The sequence below is a fragment of the Scyliorhinus canicula genome, chromosome 7, assembly GCF_902713615.1.
Source record: "Scyliorhinus canicula chromosome 7, sScyCan1.1, whole genome shotgun sequence".
NCBI classification, from domain to species: Eukaryota; Metazoa; Chordata; class Chondrichthyes; order Carcharhiniformes; family Scyliorhinidae; genus Scyliorhinus; species Scyliorhinus canicula.
In genome coordinates this window covers 20,020,745-20,036,097 of record NC_052152.1, presented here as the reverse complement: position 1 = coordinate 20,036,097, position 15,353 = coordinate 20,020,745, and the positions used below count along the sequence as shown (strand labels likewise).

Below are 15,353 nucleotides of genomic sequence, written 5' to 3'. Positions count from 1 at the left end.
CCTAGGATCAGCGAACCTGTGCCGCACAGGGGCCAGCACAGCACTGGAGCGACTCACGCAGCTCCCGCTGCCGATACGGGCACCAGCACGACCGGCGCGCGTTCACACATGCGCAACACGACCGACGCGAGTTCGCACATGCGCAACACGACCAACGCGAGTTTGCACATGCGCAACACGACCAACGCGAGTTCGCACTTGCGCAACACGACCAACGCGAGTTCGCACATGCGCAACACAACCGACGCGAGTTCGTACATGCGCGCCATGGCCGGCGTGGGTTCACGCATGTGCGTGGGTTGTCTTCTCCACGCTGGCCCCCGGGCAACATGGCGGTGCCTGACAGGGGCCAGGTGCAGAGGAGCATAGGCCCCCCCGGGATAAGCCTGTCCGCCGATCGGTAGGCCCCGATCGCAGGCCAGGTCACCGTGGAGGCCCCCGCGGAGTCGGATTCCCCCCTCCCCCACACCAGGTCGGCCCCCGCAGCATGAATGCTGAGGTCCCACCGGGTAGGACCACACGCGAATGGCGCCGGCGGGACTCGTCCGAACTTAGCGGGTATTTGGCCCGTCGAGTGCAGAGTATCGCTGGGGGGGGGGGGGGGGGGGGGGGGGGCGTGGAGCGGCCCCCGACCGCCACCGCGCTGACTGTGCTGGCGCCATTGGCACCGATTCGCTGGTCGCCAGAGAATCGGCGTTGCGGCATCGGAGTGACGTCGTGTGACTTGCGCCCTCCAATCCTAGCCTCTGATGCATAACCTGTTCTTCGCACATCACCGTGGGTAACTGTGCTTTCAGCTACCGAGGGCATAAACCCTGGGGTTCATCTTCTGGAGCATGTCTGCCTCCTTAACTCTCTCTCCTCTTTGAAGATGCTCTTAAAATCTACCCAAGATCAAGATTTTTGTCAACTGCACTAATGTGGCTCAGTATAATATTTTCCTTGGTAATGTTAATTATGGGATGTTTTGCTCCAATAAAGGTGCTACATCAATGCAAATTGCTGTTGTTACTAAACACTCTTCCATAACCGCAATGTTCCTTTAAGATATAATCATGCTCGTTCAATGGCTCATTGCATTTGTTCCTTCAAAGAGTTCCTGCACAAAGACAGCAGCTAAAATATTTTGTGATCGGTAAGAGAAGGGTCACTCTGTGCACAAGTTGCAAAAGTAACTACGAACACCAGAAATGAAAGAGCGTGGACGCAACACCTTTCGAAGCCTCAATTTGCTGTCAGTAAGTGCCCACGATTTGTCAATTTTCTTTCATCTTTCACACAGAACATTGCTTCTTAGAGCCGGGGAACCTTGCAACAAATAGCACATCACAGGAGAGAGAGACAGCAGTAATAGTGCAAGGAGACTTTTAGCTGACAGGGAATATTTGGTGAGGTAAGAAGGGATGCTTTCTGACAGAAAATGTGAGGTGCTGATGGGCTTTGATGCGAGCACCAGCAATTTCGACTTAGTGCTTAAAAAAAATACTCGTCATGTTCCTCCTGCGTTTACAGCTTGCTGTTCTCGGCTCTCATTATCGACGCCTGCACTTCTATGGTGCCTTCAACACAGTAAAGATGACTGGAGGTGCTTCAGGGGAGGCCAGCCAGACAAAATGTGACACCGAGCCATTTACAACAGCATGTGAATGAAGGCTCGATCGAAGCTGTCAGTAATCAGGAGTGACTCTGAGCGGCAGAGGGGTGGAGGGAGGGAATTCGAGAGCTGGGCACCAGCTGAAGGCATGGCTCCCAAAGGCGAAGTGAATTGGGGATTTGCGGGAGGCAGGAACTGGAGGAGGCAGGAATTGGAGGGGTTCAGAGCTGGAGGAGGTCACAGAGAGGGAGAGGGTTGAGCTGGTAGAGGGGCTTGGAAATCAGGATATGAATTTTAAAGACCTCAAATGCTTGGCTTGGGTGCCTTTCTATTTTTTTCCCCAAGGGTGTCTTTCAAATTTCTCATCTGTGATCCTAGTGTCATTGAGAAAAGATTAGATGCAGTTTGGCTGTATTTCTTAAATTTACGTCATTGCAAAGGTTGGAGAAGCTGCAATGACAACCCAGGGTATTCAGCAGCTCAAACAGTAGAGGGTGTACATTCACTGAAATGTGTCAGCCTTGGCTCCGTGATGGAAATTCACCTTCAAATCCAAAGGTCACGGCATCAGTGAAACCCAGAGCAGAGTCAGACTAAAATCTTTTTTGAGGCGTTGGGTCCTGAGAATATTCGTCGGACTCCGCACAAATTGCACAACCCCGCTCAGTCCATTAGAACAAAGACATGTAATAAAATGCATGAAGAAATCGGAGCAGAAAACGCTTGAAGACTGCAGTCAGAATAAAGCAAATCATATCCATCACCATGTTCCACATGTGACTAAAACGGAAACTGTTCAGGCAGTTTTGGTTGGAGTGTTTTACCACGGGCCCCATATAACCTGAGAACCTGGACACAGGCCCCACTCCAGGCCATGTGCTTAGGTTTTGTTCGGAAGACTTGAGCACAGGCTGACTGTTCAGTGCAATACTGAGGGATTGCTGCACTGTCAAAGGTGTCATTTTTCAGATGTTACACCCCCCCACAGCTGAATGTGAAAGTTCTTGTGGCACTGTTGACAGAAGGCCAGGTGAGTTTTCCCGTTTATCCTTCGATGAACACCAGTGAAAGAGCGGTTATCTATTTACCTGTCGCATTGGGTTTCCTCCGGGGGCTTCGGTTTCCTCCCGCAATCCAAAGATGTGCAGGTTAGGTGGTTTTACGGGGTTATGGGGATAAGGTGGGGGAGTGGGCCTCGGTAGGATGCTCTTTCAGAGGGTCAGTACAGACTCGATGGGCCAAATGGCCTCCTTCTGCACTGTAGGGATTCTATATCCATTCTATGAGCGGGATGGCCGATCACCCCGCCGCGTGCTTTCCGCCGGTGTCGGCGGCTCGTCAGCGGGATCTAGCGGTCCCGGAGTTACCAATGGGATTTCTTGTTGACTGCACCACTCGTTGCCGGGAAACTGTGCGCTAGCGTGGGACCGGACTTTCCCGACGGCGTGAACAGCCAGTAAATTCCTCCCCATATCTAGTGTTCTTGGGATCTTGCTGTGCACAAATTGGCAGACTCGTTTCCTAAATAGCAACAGAATACACTACAAAAATATTCAATTGGCAGGGAAGGTTTGTGATTTCCTGATGTTGTGCAAGGTGCTATTTGAATGCAAATGAATATTCCTTGGAGCCAATTTGATTGTTTTCTCACTCTGCCCCGTCTCACTTCCTTCCTTATTGTTTGAACTTGGTAAAACTGGGCAACATGACGTCAGCAGTTAATAAATCAATGGCAGTAAGGGCAAATTCAAATGAGAAAGGATTCGGGGAATTCCTAGCTATGTAAACGTAAGCATGACTGCCACCATTTTAAGGGCAGTGCACAACTCCTGGGGTTTGGATTGCTTTGCAAACCATTCATGATTCAATCATAGTTAATAACACAATGAATGTCTTTTGGCCCACCCTATCCGAACTTGTCCATACAGAATGTATTAGACTGTCGGGGTTTTGCCCCAGTTAGTCTACCATGGCGTCACCGGGAACCCGTGAATGTGTCAGAGCTCCGTTTCACACCGCCAGCCAAATTTAAATCAGTTTAACATGCAGAGTGTGGCCTACTCTCCGTCAATACCCCTCCAATTGGGGCAGCATTGCGCGGCATGGTGGCACCGGGGTTAGCACTGCTGCCTCCAGTGCCAGGGGCCCGGGTTCAATTCCAGCCTTGGGTGGCTGTCTGTGTGGAGTTTGTGTGTTCCCCCCGTGTCTGCGTGGGTTTCCTCCGGGTGCTCCGGGTTCCTTTCACAGTCCAAGGATGTGCAGGTTAGGTGGATTGGCCTTGCTAAATGACCCCTTAAAGGTGGGGTTACAGGGATATGAGGATAGGTGGGCGTGTGACGCTAGGTAGGATGTTTTCGGATGGTCAGTGCAGGCGCGATGGGCTGAATGGCCTCCTTTTCCATTATAGTGATTCTCTTCTTTGAATAAAACCTTCCAATAATCAGCCTTCTGTATGTGCCTTCATCAGGTCACTTGGAGCCTTATTGTCAAGCCGCCTAGTTCACAGCTGGAACATCATTCTGCGGTGTAACTAAATCCACCTTGACTTTGCTATGGTGACACAGGGAGTTGGCTCCAGAATAGTGGCAGACTGGCGAGCAAGGTGGGGGGCAGGAGGTGAAAGTTGAGTGATATAATCGGGTTGGAGTGGAGGATGAAACAAATCACCGGAATCAGCAGAGAAGTTAAAGATAAAAACGTTGATCAGAATAAGAATGTAGGCCTGGGCTAATAGTGAGGGTTGAGGACCAGGTTGGGCCCCTCAGGGGACAACAGGCAGTGAGTAGGGTGCTGAGAGCAGCAGGCACAGGAAGGTAATAAAAATTAATGTGAGAAAAATGACTAACGTTCGGTGAAGCGGGGGCGCAAATCAATGAGGTCAGTGAGGCTGATTTCCCATTATGCCTGATAATCACATCATTGTCACAGAGCAGAGAATCAAGGCCATCCAATGGCAATGCAGACTCGTTGTAGTTACATTTCTTATTTCGTCATTTGTCTAGTTTGAAATTTGTATGCCTGGGGGTTTGGGAAATGGCTGCTCATCAGTGCTGCATATATTCTAAATCGCTACCTCAGAATAGGTGTAAATTAATGGAACAATCATTTAAATTTTAGCCGTGGTCCCAAGGAACCGCAAGATGCACCGTGCATCCTGCAGGCAAATAAATCGAAGACCCCAGGCACAGGCCAATCACCATCATTTTCTACAATCATATATTCTTACCTTCCAACAGACACAATTTAGATTGATGGTGAATCACTTGGCTTCGAACATAACTATTGAGAGAACAAAACTGCCCTTCCCATTTGTCTGAGTGAAGCATCTCTGTTCAGCTTTCGCTTGGTCAGACCCACCACACGAAGAGTGCTGCTAAATTGCTACCAATTTAGGATCGTTCGAGGCAGTTTTCTCCTGAGGATCGGACGAGGTGAATTTCACTGGTGGTTCCTAAGAGGCCTAATGTACACTTAAAGGCACAAAGTATACTCAGCAATCAATCACACTATGCCCCAGTTGCAATTTACCGATGCATTATCTCGTCAATACAGGAGATTCTGATGAGGGCTCCAGAGAAAGGCGGCAAAATGTTGTCCAATTTGCACTCACCTTGATTAGAGAAGGTGGCTGTTCTTCTGAGAACAGAAAAGGCTAAGGGAAGGCTTAAAATAGGGGTTTTTCAAATCATGAAGGGTCTTGATCGAGTAGGAAGGGAGAGATTGTCTCCATTGGCAACTGGCTGGTCACTATGGCAAGAGAACCAAAAGGGGGCATGAGGGGAAATTCAGTGTTTGGCCCTGATGGTCAGGCCATCATGGTCTGGGCAGGTTTGATGGACTAATTTTGTCATTATGCTGGCCCATCAATTTGGCATGTTTACATGCTCGGAAGCAGGAAAAAAGATGCAAAATGTCATAATCAGTACCTGCAATATGGAAACCACCTCATCCCCAATCTCCTTGGTGGACACAATGTAACGGAACATGCGCTCAGGGTCAATGATGGTGTCTTCTTTCTCCCAACGGACAATGATGGGCTTCTCTCCATGTGCGGTGCAGCTGACTTCTTTCTTCTGGCCCTGAGTTGCCAAGGTGGTGTTTGGGTATGATGTGATCATGGCAGGAACTGCAAAAACAAAAGCATAAGGTGGTCAGCTTGAGTCTCGGTGAAGGGCTGACGTAGAGGTGGAACGGCCTCGGAAGATGTAAATATTGAACCACGATGATTGGAAATCTTTTAACTATTGTAACCAGCAATATTTGCATTGTGCTTTCAATGTAGAAAAACAAGGCACTTCCTCACTATTAATCAGGGTTCTGACAGGAAATCTTATAATAACCTGTGTCCAGTGGGATATCACAGGAATCAGTGTCGGGGCCCTTGCTGTTTGTGGTTTATATAAATTATTTAGATATGAATATTGTAATAATCTTTATTAGCATCACAAGTAGGCTTACATTAACATTGCAATAATAATAATCTTCATGAGTGTCACAAGTAGGCTTACATTAATACGGCAATGAAGTTACTGTGAAAATCCCCTCGTCGCCACACTCTGGCCCCTGTTTGGGCACACAGAATTCAGAACGTCCAATTCGCCTAACAGCACGTCTTTCGGGACTTCTGGGAAGAAACTGGAGCACCCGGAGGAAACCCACGCAGACACGGGGAGAAAATGCAGACTCCACAGTTACCCAAGCCAGGAATCGAATCCGGGTCCCTGGTGCTGTGAAGCAACAGTGCTAACCACTGTGCTACCATGCAATGTTCTTGACCTTACTGTTTCCCACTGTATTAATGACAATGTAATCCCCATGATTTGTTCATCCGTACTGCATGTCACTACAACGTTTTGCTCATGGTTGAACTTTGGGAGCTCACTACATTTGATCAGACAAGTTCTGAGACCTTAAATGCAGCAGAGCCAAGGCTAAATAAAGAGCAAGTGACTGACTTTAGAAGATGCCCTCTTCGAACTGAAGAAGGGTGTGCAATTTGGCATCGCAATTGCCTCGGGGTTACAGAAGGAAAATCACAGATAGAGTTCTTGGGTGCGATTTAATGGGGAAAAACGCAGAGTCCCGTGTCGAGCATGTGTAGCGCCGTGTTTTCTGGCACTTACAGCGCAGAGATGGCGCCGCGATTAAATGGGACTCCGTTTTTTGGGGGGCCTCGGCGAGGAAGGCCTCTCTGTGGCTGTACTTACATTCATTTCCTGCACTGAGGAACTCAGCTCGTCGTGGAGATCAGGGAGCTATTTAAAAAAAAAACTCAAACCTCCAATGTGAATCCTGGACCCCACCAATGCCCTAACTTACCGATTACATGGCCCTCCAGCACCCCCTCACCCCACCTCATAAGGGCAGGGCACACTACCATTCTGACGCCCTGGCAGTGTTCCTTTCAGCCTGGCAGTGCCACCTGGGCACCCTAGAAATGCCAGGGTTGTAGCCAGGTTTCACTGCCAGGATGTCACTGCCAGCATGCCAGGCTGGCAGTGCCAAGGTGCCCAGGTGGCATCAGCAGTGCCAGGGTACCACCCTGATCAGATCGCCTGGTAGATCCCTGAAGTGCGATTCCACCTGGTCCACATTTTTGGAGGCCAATGCTCAACGATGCCGGCTCAGGGTCTTCGAGGTGAGGGTATTTGATCCTGGGCGCCAGTTAGATTCGGCGTAGACATATTCAAGTGAGGCTAACTGCTCATTTCAATATGCAAATCTGGGCCTCGCCCATTGTGGGCGGGATCCCTTGAGACCTTGCAAGGCGTAATGAACCGGACAAATCCTGTGAGAGGCCTCTGGCGAGATTTACCGGGCATGTCACATCCCGCATCGGATGTGGCGCGGCCCTTAGTTCGAGCCCCTTGTTCTTAACGGCCCCTCAATTGGGAAGGGCAGGACTGGGCTCCATTGTCTCACATCGTGGTTCAATAACCTGTTGGCACCCACTCTCCAGGCTTAAATATCAGTAAGAGCTACAAGAAAGATCTACATCAATAAAGCAAACTATTCCGACTCTCAAGCAATAGCTCAAAGCACGGTCCGAAAAAGAACAGTGAGAGTAACTGAAAGATCAGCTTGTGATGTTGGTTGGGAAACGTTTATTGTCCAGGAGGATGTGCTGCACCTTTCGGAGTTGTACCGTGGATCTTTAACGTCCACCCTGAGCTGTCGGCTCAAGCATTCCGGATCCTGACTTTAACACGGCGTTGATGGCGTATCGCCTCTGAAAGAGCAAAACTGCTTCAAGGAGAGGCACAGGCGTCAATCCCTTTTCATGTCTGATTCTGCGGTCACCTCAATGGATTAGAGTTCGGCATTCAAATCAAAACGGAAGAGGTAGTAATCAAGCGGGCAGATTTGTTCTGGATGGTGTTGAGCTTCTTGAGTGTTGTTGGAGCTGCACTCATCCAGGCAAGTGGAGAGTATTACATTAGACTCCCGACTTGTGCCTTGTAGATGGTCGACAGGCTTCGGGGGGGGGGGGGGGGGGGGGGGGGGGTGGTCGACAGGCTTCGGGGGGGGGGGGGGTCAGGAGGTGAGTTACTCGCCACAGAATGTCTTGCCTTTGACCTGCTGTGGTAGCCACAGTATTAATATGGCTAGTCCAGTTCAGTTTCTGATCAATGGTAACTCCCAGGATATTGTGATAGTAGGGGATTCAGCGATGGTAATGCAATTGAATGTCGAGGAGTGATGCTTAGATCCCCTGTTGTTGGAGTTTTTCGTTAACCGGCACTTGAGTCATGTGAATGCAACTTGCCACTTGTCAGCCCAAGCCGGAATATTGGACATGGACTGCTTCATTATCTGAGGAGTTGCGAACACTGTGCAGTCATTTGCGACCATCCCCACTTCTAGAACATAGAACAGTACAGCACAGAACAGGCCCTTCGGCCCTCAATGTTGTGCCGAGCCATGATCACCCTACTCAAACCCACGTATCCACCCTATACCCGTAACCCAACAACCCCCCCCCTTAACCTTACTTTTATTAGGACACTACGGGCAATTTAGCATGGCCAATCCACCTAACCCGCACATCTTTGGACTGTGGGAGGAAACCGGAGCACCCGGAGGAAACCCACGCACACAGGGGGAGGACGTGCAGACTCCACACAGACAGTGACCCAGCCGGGAACCGAACCTGGGACCCTGGAGCTGTGAAGCATTTATGCTAACCACCATGCTACCGTGCTGCCCCCAGAAGGCAGGTCATTGATGGAGCAGCTGAAGATGGTTGAGCCTAGGACACTATCCTGAGGAACTCCTGCAGTGATGTCCTGGTGCTGAGAAAACTGCCCTCAATCCACACAACCATTTACCTTTGTGCCAGGTATGACTCCAACCAGCTGAGAGTTTCAACCTGATTCCCATTGACTCCAGTTTTGCTCGTGCTCTGCTGTCAAGGGCAGTTATCTCACCTCACCTCTGAGATTGGCTTTCAGATTGTCTTTATATATTCGTTTGAGATGGCCCATGCTGTGACTTCCCGTACTCATTTGCCTGCAGAATACTGCTTTTGGTATGCATGAATTCTCCAGTCAAACCACATGACTAGCCCAGCAAAGCTGAGCACCAATGGGCATGCTCTCAATGTCAGGCATACTGCACTTTTTGAGATCCTCGGTGAAGGGGAGTTTGTCCTGTCACCAGACGCTGCAAATAGATCTCAGACAGCGAAGATTAAATGCTTCCAATGATGCCAAGTCACGCACCCACAAAGAAGTGATGCAAGAACCAGATCATAGAGATCATAGAATTTACAGTGCAGAAGGGGGCCATTCGGCCCATCGAGTTTGCACCGACTCTTGGAAAGAGCACCCTACCCAAGCCCACACCCCCACCCTATCCCCATAATCCAGTAACCCCACCCAACACTAAGGGCAATTTTGGACACTAAGGGCAATTTATCATGCCCAATCCACCTAACCTGCACATCTTTGGACTGTGGGAGGAAACCGGAGCACCCGGAGGAAACCCACACACACACGGGGACAACGTGCAGGCTCCGCACAGACAGTGACCCAAGCCAGGAATCGAACTTGGGACCCTTGAGCTGTGATGCAATTGTGCTAACCACTATGCTACCGTGCTGCCCAGTAGACGCTGATCTTTGTACCGAGACAAACTCCACAATCCTTCCAAAGTCTGTGGGCCAGGCTACCAAACACTGAGCTGGCTGATGCCAGATAACCGTTGATTTTGTCATCCTGCTGGGTGTTATTGGAGAGGATACTCCCAAGGTGGAAAAACCTCTGTCCTGAACGGAAGGGGATTTTGTTGATAGTGATTGTGGGGTCTTGGAGTATGTGGCCATGGGGCTGGTCGACACAAGAACTCTATCTTCTTCAGACATATTGTCAGGCTAAAGTGTTCTGACGTTCGGGGCAAAGCAATCAACAAGCAGCGAGAGCACAGTTATCAGCAAACAAGAGTTCATTCAGTAGTTGTTCACTAGCTTTTGTACAACCCTTGGGCCTGTGTAAATTGAAAAGATTGTTGTCTATCCTGAATTGATTGTGCATTTCTGGGTGAAGATCTTTGAGTCTGAATTGGAGCATGGCCAAGAGGTATTGGGCAAACAGCTGATTCCGATACACAGCCCTGGAGATGGTGACCTGCCATTGGCTGGCGATGGGATTTTATGGTCCCGCCGCTGTCAATGGGATTTCCCATTGAATGTGACCTGTGCTGCCGGGAAACCCACAGCAGAGGTGTGTCAGCAACAGGACCAAAGGATCCCGCCGGTGTGAACAGCCGGAAGATCTCGGTCCACATGTCCACTCTTCCCTGCCCAGTATGGAAGCTGCAGTGATCCTGGGGACACAGAGTTAATGAGCTGAGTGATAATCCAATCAGGAATAACCCTCGCTCGGATTTTCCCTGCTGTTGATAGACACAATATTCCACAATGAATGGCACAAATGGACTTGCTCCTTTTATGCTCCATCACCTCAGGAGGATATAAACTCCACATCTGCCCCCACCTGTGGAGAGCTACCATCACCCCGAGACCTCGTATGTGGGTGGTAATAATGAAAACTGCTAGTAGCGTCCTCTACCTGTCCCCGTTGTCACTTCCCCATCGCCACAGGACTTGGTATGTCAGATGTTTTGGTTGATGACTTGCTGAATAACCTATATGTTGAGTATATTTTTTAGGAGGTGGAATTTGTGCAGAGCCTCTCCATTCCCTCGTCCAAGACAGCTGATACGACACGAGGACAATCACGTCGCACGCGCAGCAGCTGGAAGGATGCAGGTTTGATTTTGGAGTGGTTCCTCTCTGAGATGAGAAGCTGATGAAGCTGAAGAACCTGCCCAGTCTGTTCGTACTGCTTGTCATCCTCTGTGCTGTCAGTCCACGTAAACCCTGCCGGTTAACCCATGGCGGGGAGATTTTGAAAGAGTTATCTTCTCTCAGGTAGGCTGCCAATTAACACTGATGAACCCTACCAACCTGAAATTGTCTGGTTTAGAGGCGTCAAACAGTAGTTTTACACCTCTGTCCATAGTTATAAGCAGGAATGACAAATGAAGTCGGGCAGTAGGAGTTTCTTTGGAGACCTTATTTCAAACGCTGATCATGTGGGACTTTTTGCAGATAAAGAGAATCTTAACTCGGTTCACATCTCGCTCCCTCTTCACCCTCTGGACCCTTAATCATGTCTCTTGTCCTATAGAGCTATCGACTGGGTAATTGGTGAGTGTCCTGAGATTGTGTCCTTCTGTCATGGAATCTAGGTCTGGGACTGGGTTCTTAGACAGACTGTGGACATACTCTGGTATCTACTTGACACTTGTTTGTTAATACTACTGCTGATCAGAGTAGGCGTAGAATCATAGAATTTATCATGCATGGAATTTCTCATGGAGGCCATTCGGCCCATCGCGTCTGCACCGGCCCTTGGAAAGCAAATACTACTTAAGCCCACGCCTCTAACCTATCCTATAACCCAATAACCCAACCTAACCTTTTGGACACTGAGCATGGCCACTCTTTGGACAGTGGGAGGAAACCAGAGCATCCGGAGGAAGCTCACCCAGACACAGGCAGAACGTGCAGACAGTCACCCGGGGCTTGAACCCGGGTCCCTGGAGCTGCCAGGCAGCAGTGCTAACCACTGTGCCGCCGTGCCGCCCATGTAGCTCTTAGGCATGAAGCTTACCTCTCTTCCGGGAGTCTAACACATGACTGACTGGTGTCAGTGGCGCATCACCATTCGCATCATGCATGAACATATCCTAACTGTTAGTCCTTTATATTACAGTGAGTATTTGGGGGGGGGGGGGGGGGGGGGGCAGTGGTATTAGAGGCTATGATGGTAGCCTGTACCTCGGTATATGTAATGAGAAGAGAGATTCTGATAATTGAAGCGATTCTGTCATTTTTAGAGCTTTGAACAGAATTGCAGCTATAGAACTTTACAGCATGCTGTTGTGGGCTTGACAGCTTGTTAGTTTACTCTGGTTGTCAGGACCCAGGCAGCGAAGCCTCTTTTGATCTCAGCTTTGTAATACCCTGCTGTTTGCTTGTCTTGTTTCAGGAAATCTTTGCAACTTGCCATGATTTCCCATCCTAGCTTGTCACTTGGAATCACTAGGCACTGCATCACCTCTCCTTGTACACTGCAGCATCTTTAGCACTATCTCCTCAGGATTAACGTGCCAGCTCCCCGAGGCTTGCAGGAATCTTCCCGGGAACCCGGCATGAGTGTTTAATGACTCCTGACCCAGCGATGAGAACAGGGTAAATGAAGGCCTGAAATTCTCCCCCCCCCCCCCCCCCCCCCCCCCCCGCCCCCCAAATCCTGGAGGAGGGATTAAAACTAAGAACTTCCGGGAAAATTCAGCAGGTCTGCGGGGAAGGAAACAGAGTCAGGTCCAATATGACTCTACTTCAGAATTCCTGGAGGAGGGAATTTCAGCTCAAGTTCAAGCTGGGAGAGGGGGTGGTTGGATATGGCTGCAAATCTACTTTCAGTGCCAAACATTCCGAGATAAGGTTCAGTGAATCTCCTGAGAAAAGCTTCCTTGCTCTGCCCAACAATGGCACTATGCCCTATACTCAAGAATGCATCTATTGTTGCATGATTTGTGAGATTGCCAGTTCTATGCTTAATTACGGCTACGTTCGTCTTCTTCCCACTAGGCCCAGACTCCGTCTACCTTCAGACCTTTCGATAGCAGATAGACTTTCACATCATCAGTCTAGGCTGCACCTCTGAGGTAAGAGGACACATAGCAGCATCAAAAGTCACTAAATGGCAGCAAGGTTAGCAGATTCACCTAACTTCTTTACTGGACTTCCATAACAACAGCTTCAAGAGTCCTAAGCAAATTGCTTCCTTGACGTGTTGCCACAGCAACAGAGAAGCAAACCAAAGTTTCTGCAACCATACCTCTTTGATAGACGCTGCAAGAATGAAGACAGTTCCATCGAAAAACAAATATCAAAAAACATCAGTCGCATGAACAGAATTCAATTCCTACTTCATCTGCCAAATCCCAATAATTTTCTTTCAAAATATTAATATATTAACATGTATCTTAGTATCGTACATCATAGAAGGAGGCCATTCAGCCCACCACTTCCTGTGCTAGTTCTTTGAGGGAACAATTGTGCTCAGTTCTGCAGCCAATAATCCAGTAAATTCCCTTCAGTGCTGCATGGGAGTGCTAATCTGGATTCTGGATAGGGCAAGGTTTTCAATCAACCTTCGGCTGGGTGGCCAAATATCGGGCAGCAGGTCCACTTCGGTCAGGGCAAGAAAATCCCAGCCCTAGACTCGAGCGAAGGATTTAAACCCACGACCTTCTGTTTCAGGGAGAAAAGTGCCAACAACTGAGACACTAAATTAGCACCATGATCTGGCACTTGAGACGATGATTGAATCCTTGAGCGCTGTCGCAGTATGAGCCTATTGTGCGGCAACTTCGGGAAAAAAAAATCACGCTTAACATAGAAACCTTTATATAATGGGTGACATACTTGATCTTTCTGCTTAATGCTTTGCACATTAATACGCTAGGTTTATCAAGTATTTCAAAGAAGCAGCGTTGCTCCTTTGTCCCGGCCTCCTATGTGCAAAATATGTATGTAAATCTCCCTTTTCATGCTATCTTTAGTGGTTAGAAAAGGTATGGAAGACAACAGATCAATCTTTAACATACTTGAGCGTTAAACTGAATGGTTTTCGTGCTTGTGATGCTTCAAGGTGTGTTTAGGCTCCTGCGTTACAGCAAAGTGCTGTGTGTAAATGTCCTCCCAGGGGAAATGTAGCAGGCAGTAATTGGCATGCTAACGGCTTTAAACAAAAGCAGAGATTTACTAGAGCTCGAGGATAAATTTAAGAGAGGCACAAAGAGTATACTTTAGGTTACCACTGCCTCTGGTGCCATTCTTACATGGGTGGGGGATGCATGAAACTGTAGCGTTAAAATAAATGAAAGGTGACAGAATGAGCAAGAGCCCTAATCCATTGAACAAAGGAAACACCCAGAATCTATCACTCATCATCGTCAATCTTATTTGCACAGTTACTAATTTTTCCCATATCCCTGAGCTGTTATGAATGTTGTCCAAACCTCTCACACAGGTAAAACAAAATTCAGTGGTGGTGGGTGTCTCTCCTGTTATTAGCAACCTTTAAGACTGCGCACACATCATTATGGCATGGATCTTCCCAGGCATACTTGAATTATCAGTGCTTCGCTGAGAATTGAAATCAGGGAGGATTTTTCCTTTTGATGCCATGTGTAATGAAACTATAAATTTGTTCTTTGGAAGCAATGTCTTTGTACACAGCGCCCAGAGGAAATCTAACTTCTCCCCACCCCCGTTACCCATGAGAGAAATATCACATTTGGGTAACAATTGGCAAATTTCCAAACATTTTGTCGTTCAACCAGAAGAAAGCACACAGTCGCTGACTTAAATGGGAAAAGAAAAAGAACTGAAATTCACAGGCCTGCTCTTAATAGCCTCACACCAGGCTTTGACTGAATTAGCACCATGGCTCCTTTGAGCAAACAACGGGCCAGAAATAGCAGTTAATATAGTGGCAAGGGTGAATGCTGCTCACTTGTTATTTCAGTGCAAATACCTCAGACACCTCAGGCAACATCAGTTGTGCATTTAAATGCAGAAATCCAAAATGCTGTCAAAGATGACCTGCTTCGCAAAAATGGCACCTTGCTGGCTGAATCACCATTGAGCAGCATGGATGTAAGGAAGGAAATATTGCATCAGGAGCCAAAAAGTGACAGAAAGGAAAAGTATAAAGAGCAATTTAACTTTAAAAAAAACCCCCACCAATAACAATTAAAATCTGAAGGACTGAGACTCCATCGTACATCCACTGTAGATATGAGCTAAACCCATCGCAGGAATTTAAGTTAAGTAAGTTCAAGTCAACAATGTGGGAAATCTTAATTATTTCCTGTTAACCTCTCTGGCATTGAAAATTAACTATTATGAGTGCAGAGTCTCATACCTTCAGATTTTAATTCTTGTTGAGGAGTTTTTAATCAGACTATGTATTTTTTGTTTTCTTTGTATTTTTATTTCTCTCTTAACCCAATCCATTATTTATTTTTCTGGACCTAATTTGACAGTGGTTAGCCCTGTTGGCTTCACAGCGCCAGGGTCCCAGGTTTTATTCTCTCTTGGATCACTGTCCGTACGGAGTCTGCTCGTGTCCGCCGTGTCAGCGTGGGTTTCCTCCGGGTGCTCCGATTTCCTCCCACAAGT

General features: G+C 48.2%; 1 protein-coding gene across 2 annotated transcripts in view; it reads right to left on the bottom strand.

Moving 5' to 3' along the window:
• Positions 1-15,353, bottom strand: part of LOC119968768 (Down syndrome cell adhesion molecule homolog) — a 658,909-nt gene that overhangs the window by 139,060 nt on the left and 504,496 nt on the right. For both annotated transcript variants that reach the window (XM_038801471.1, XM_038801472.1), the window contains one exon: positions 5,521-5,720. In XM_038801471.1, coding sequence (XP_038657399.1) covers positions 5,521-5,720 — 200 coding nt within the window. The remainder of the gene's footprint in view (positions 1-5,520; positions 5,721-15,353) is intronic.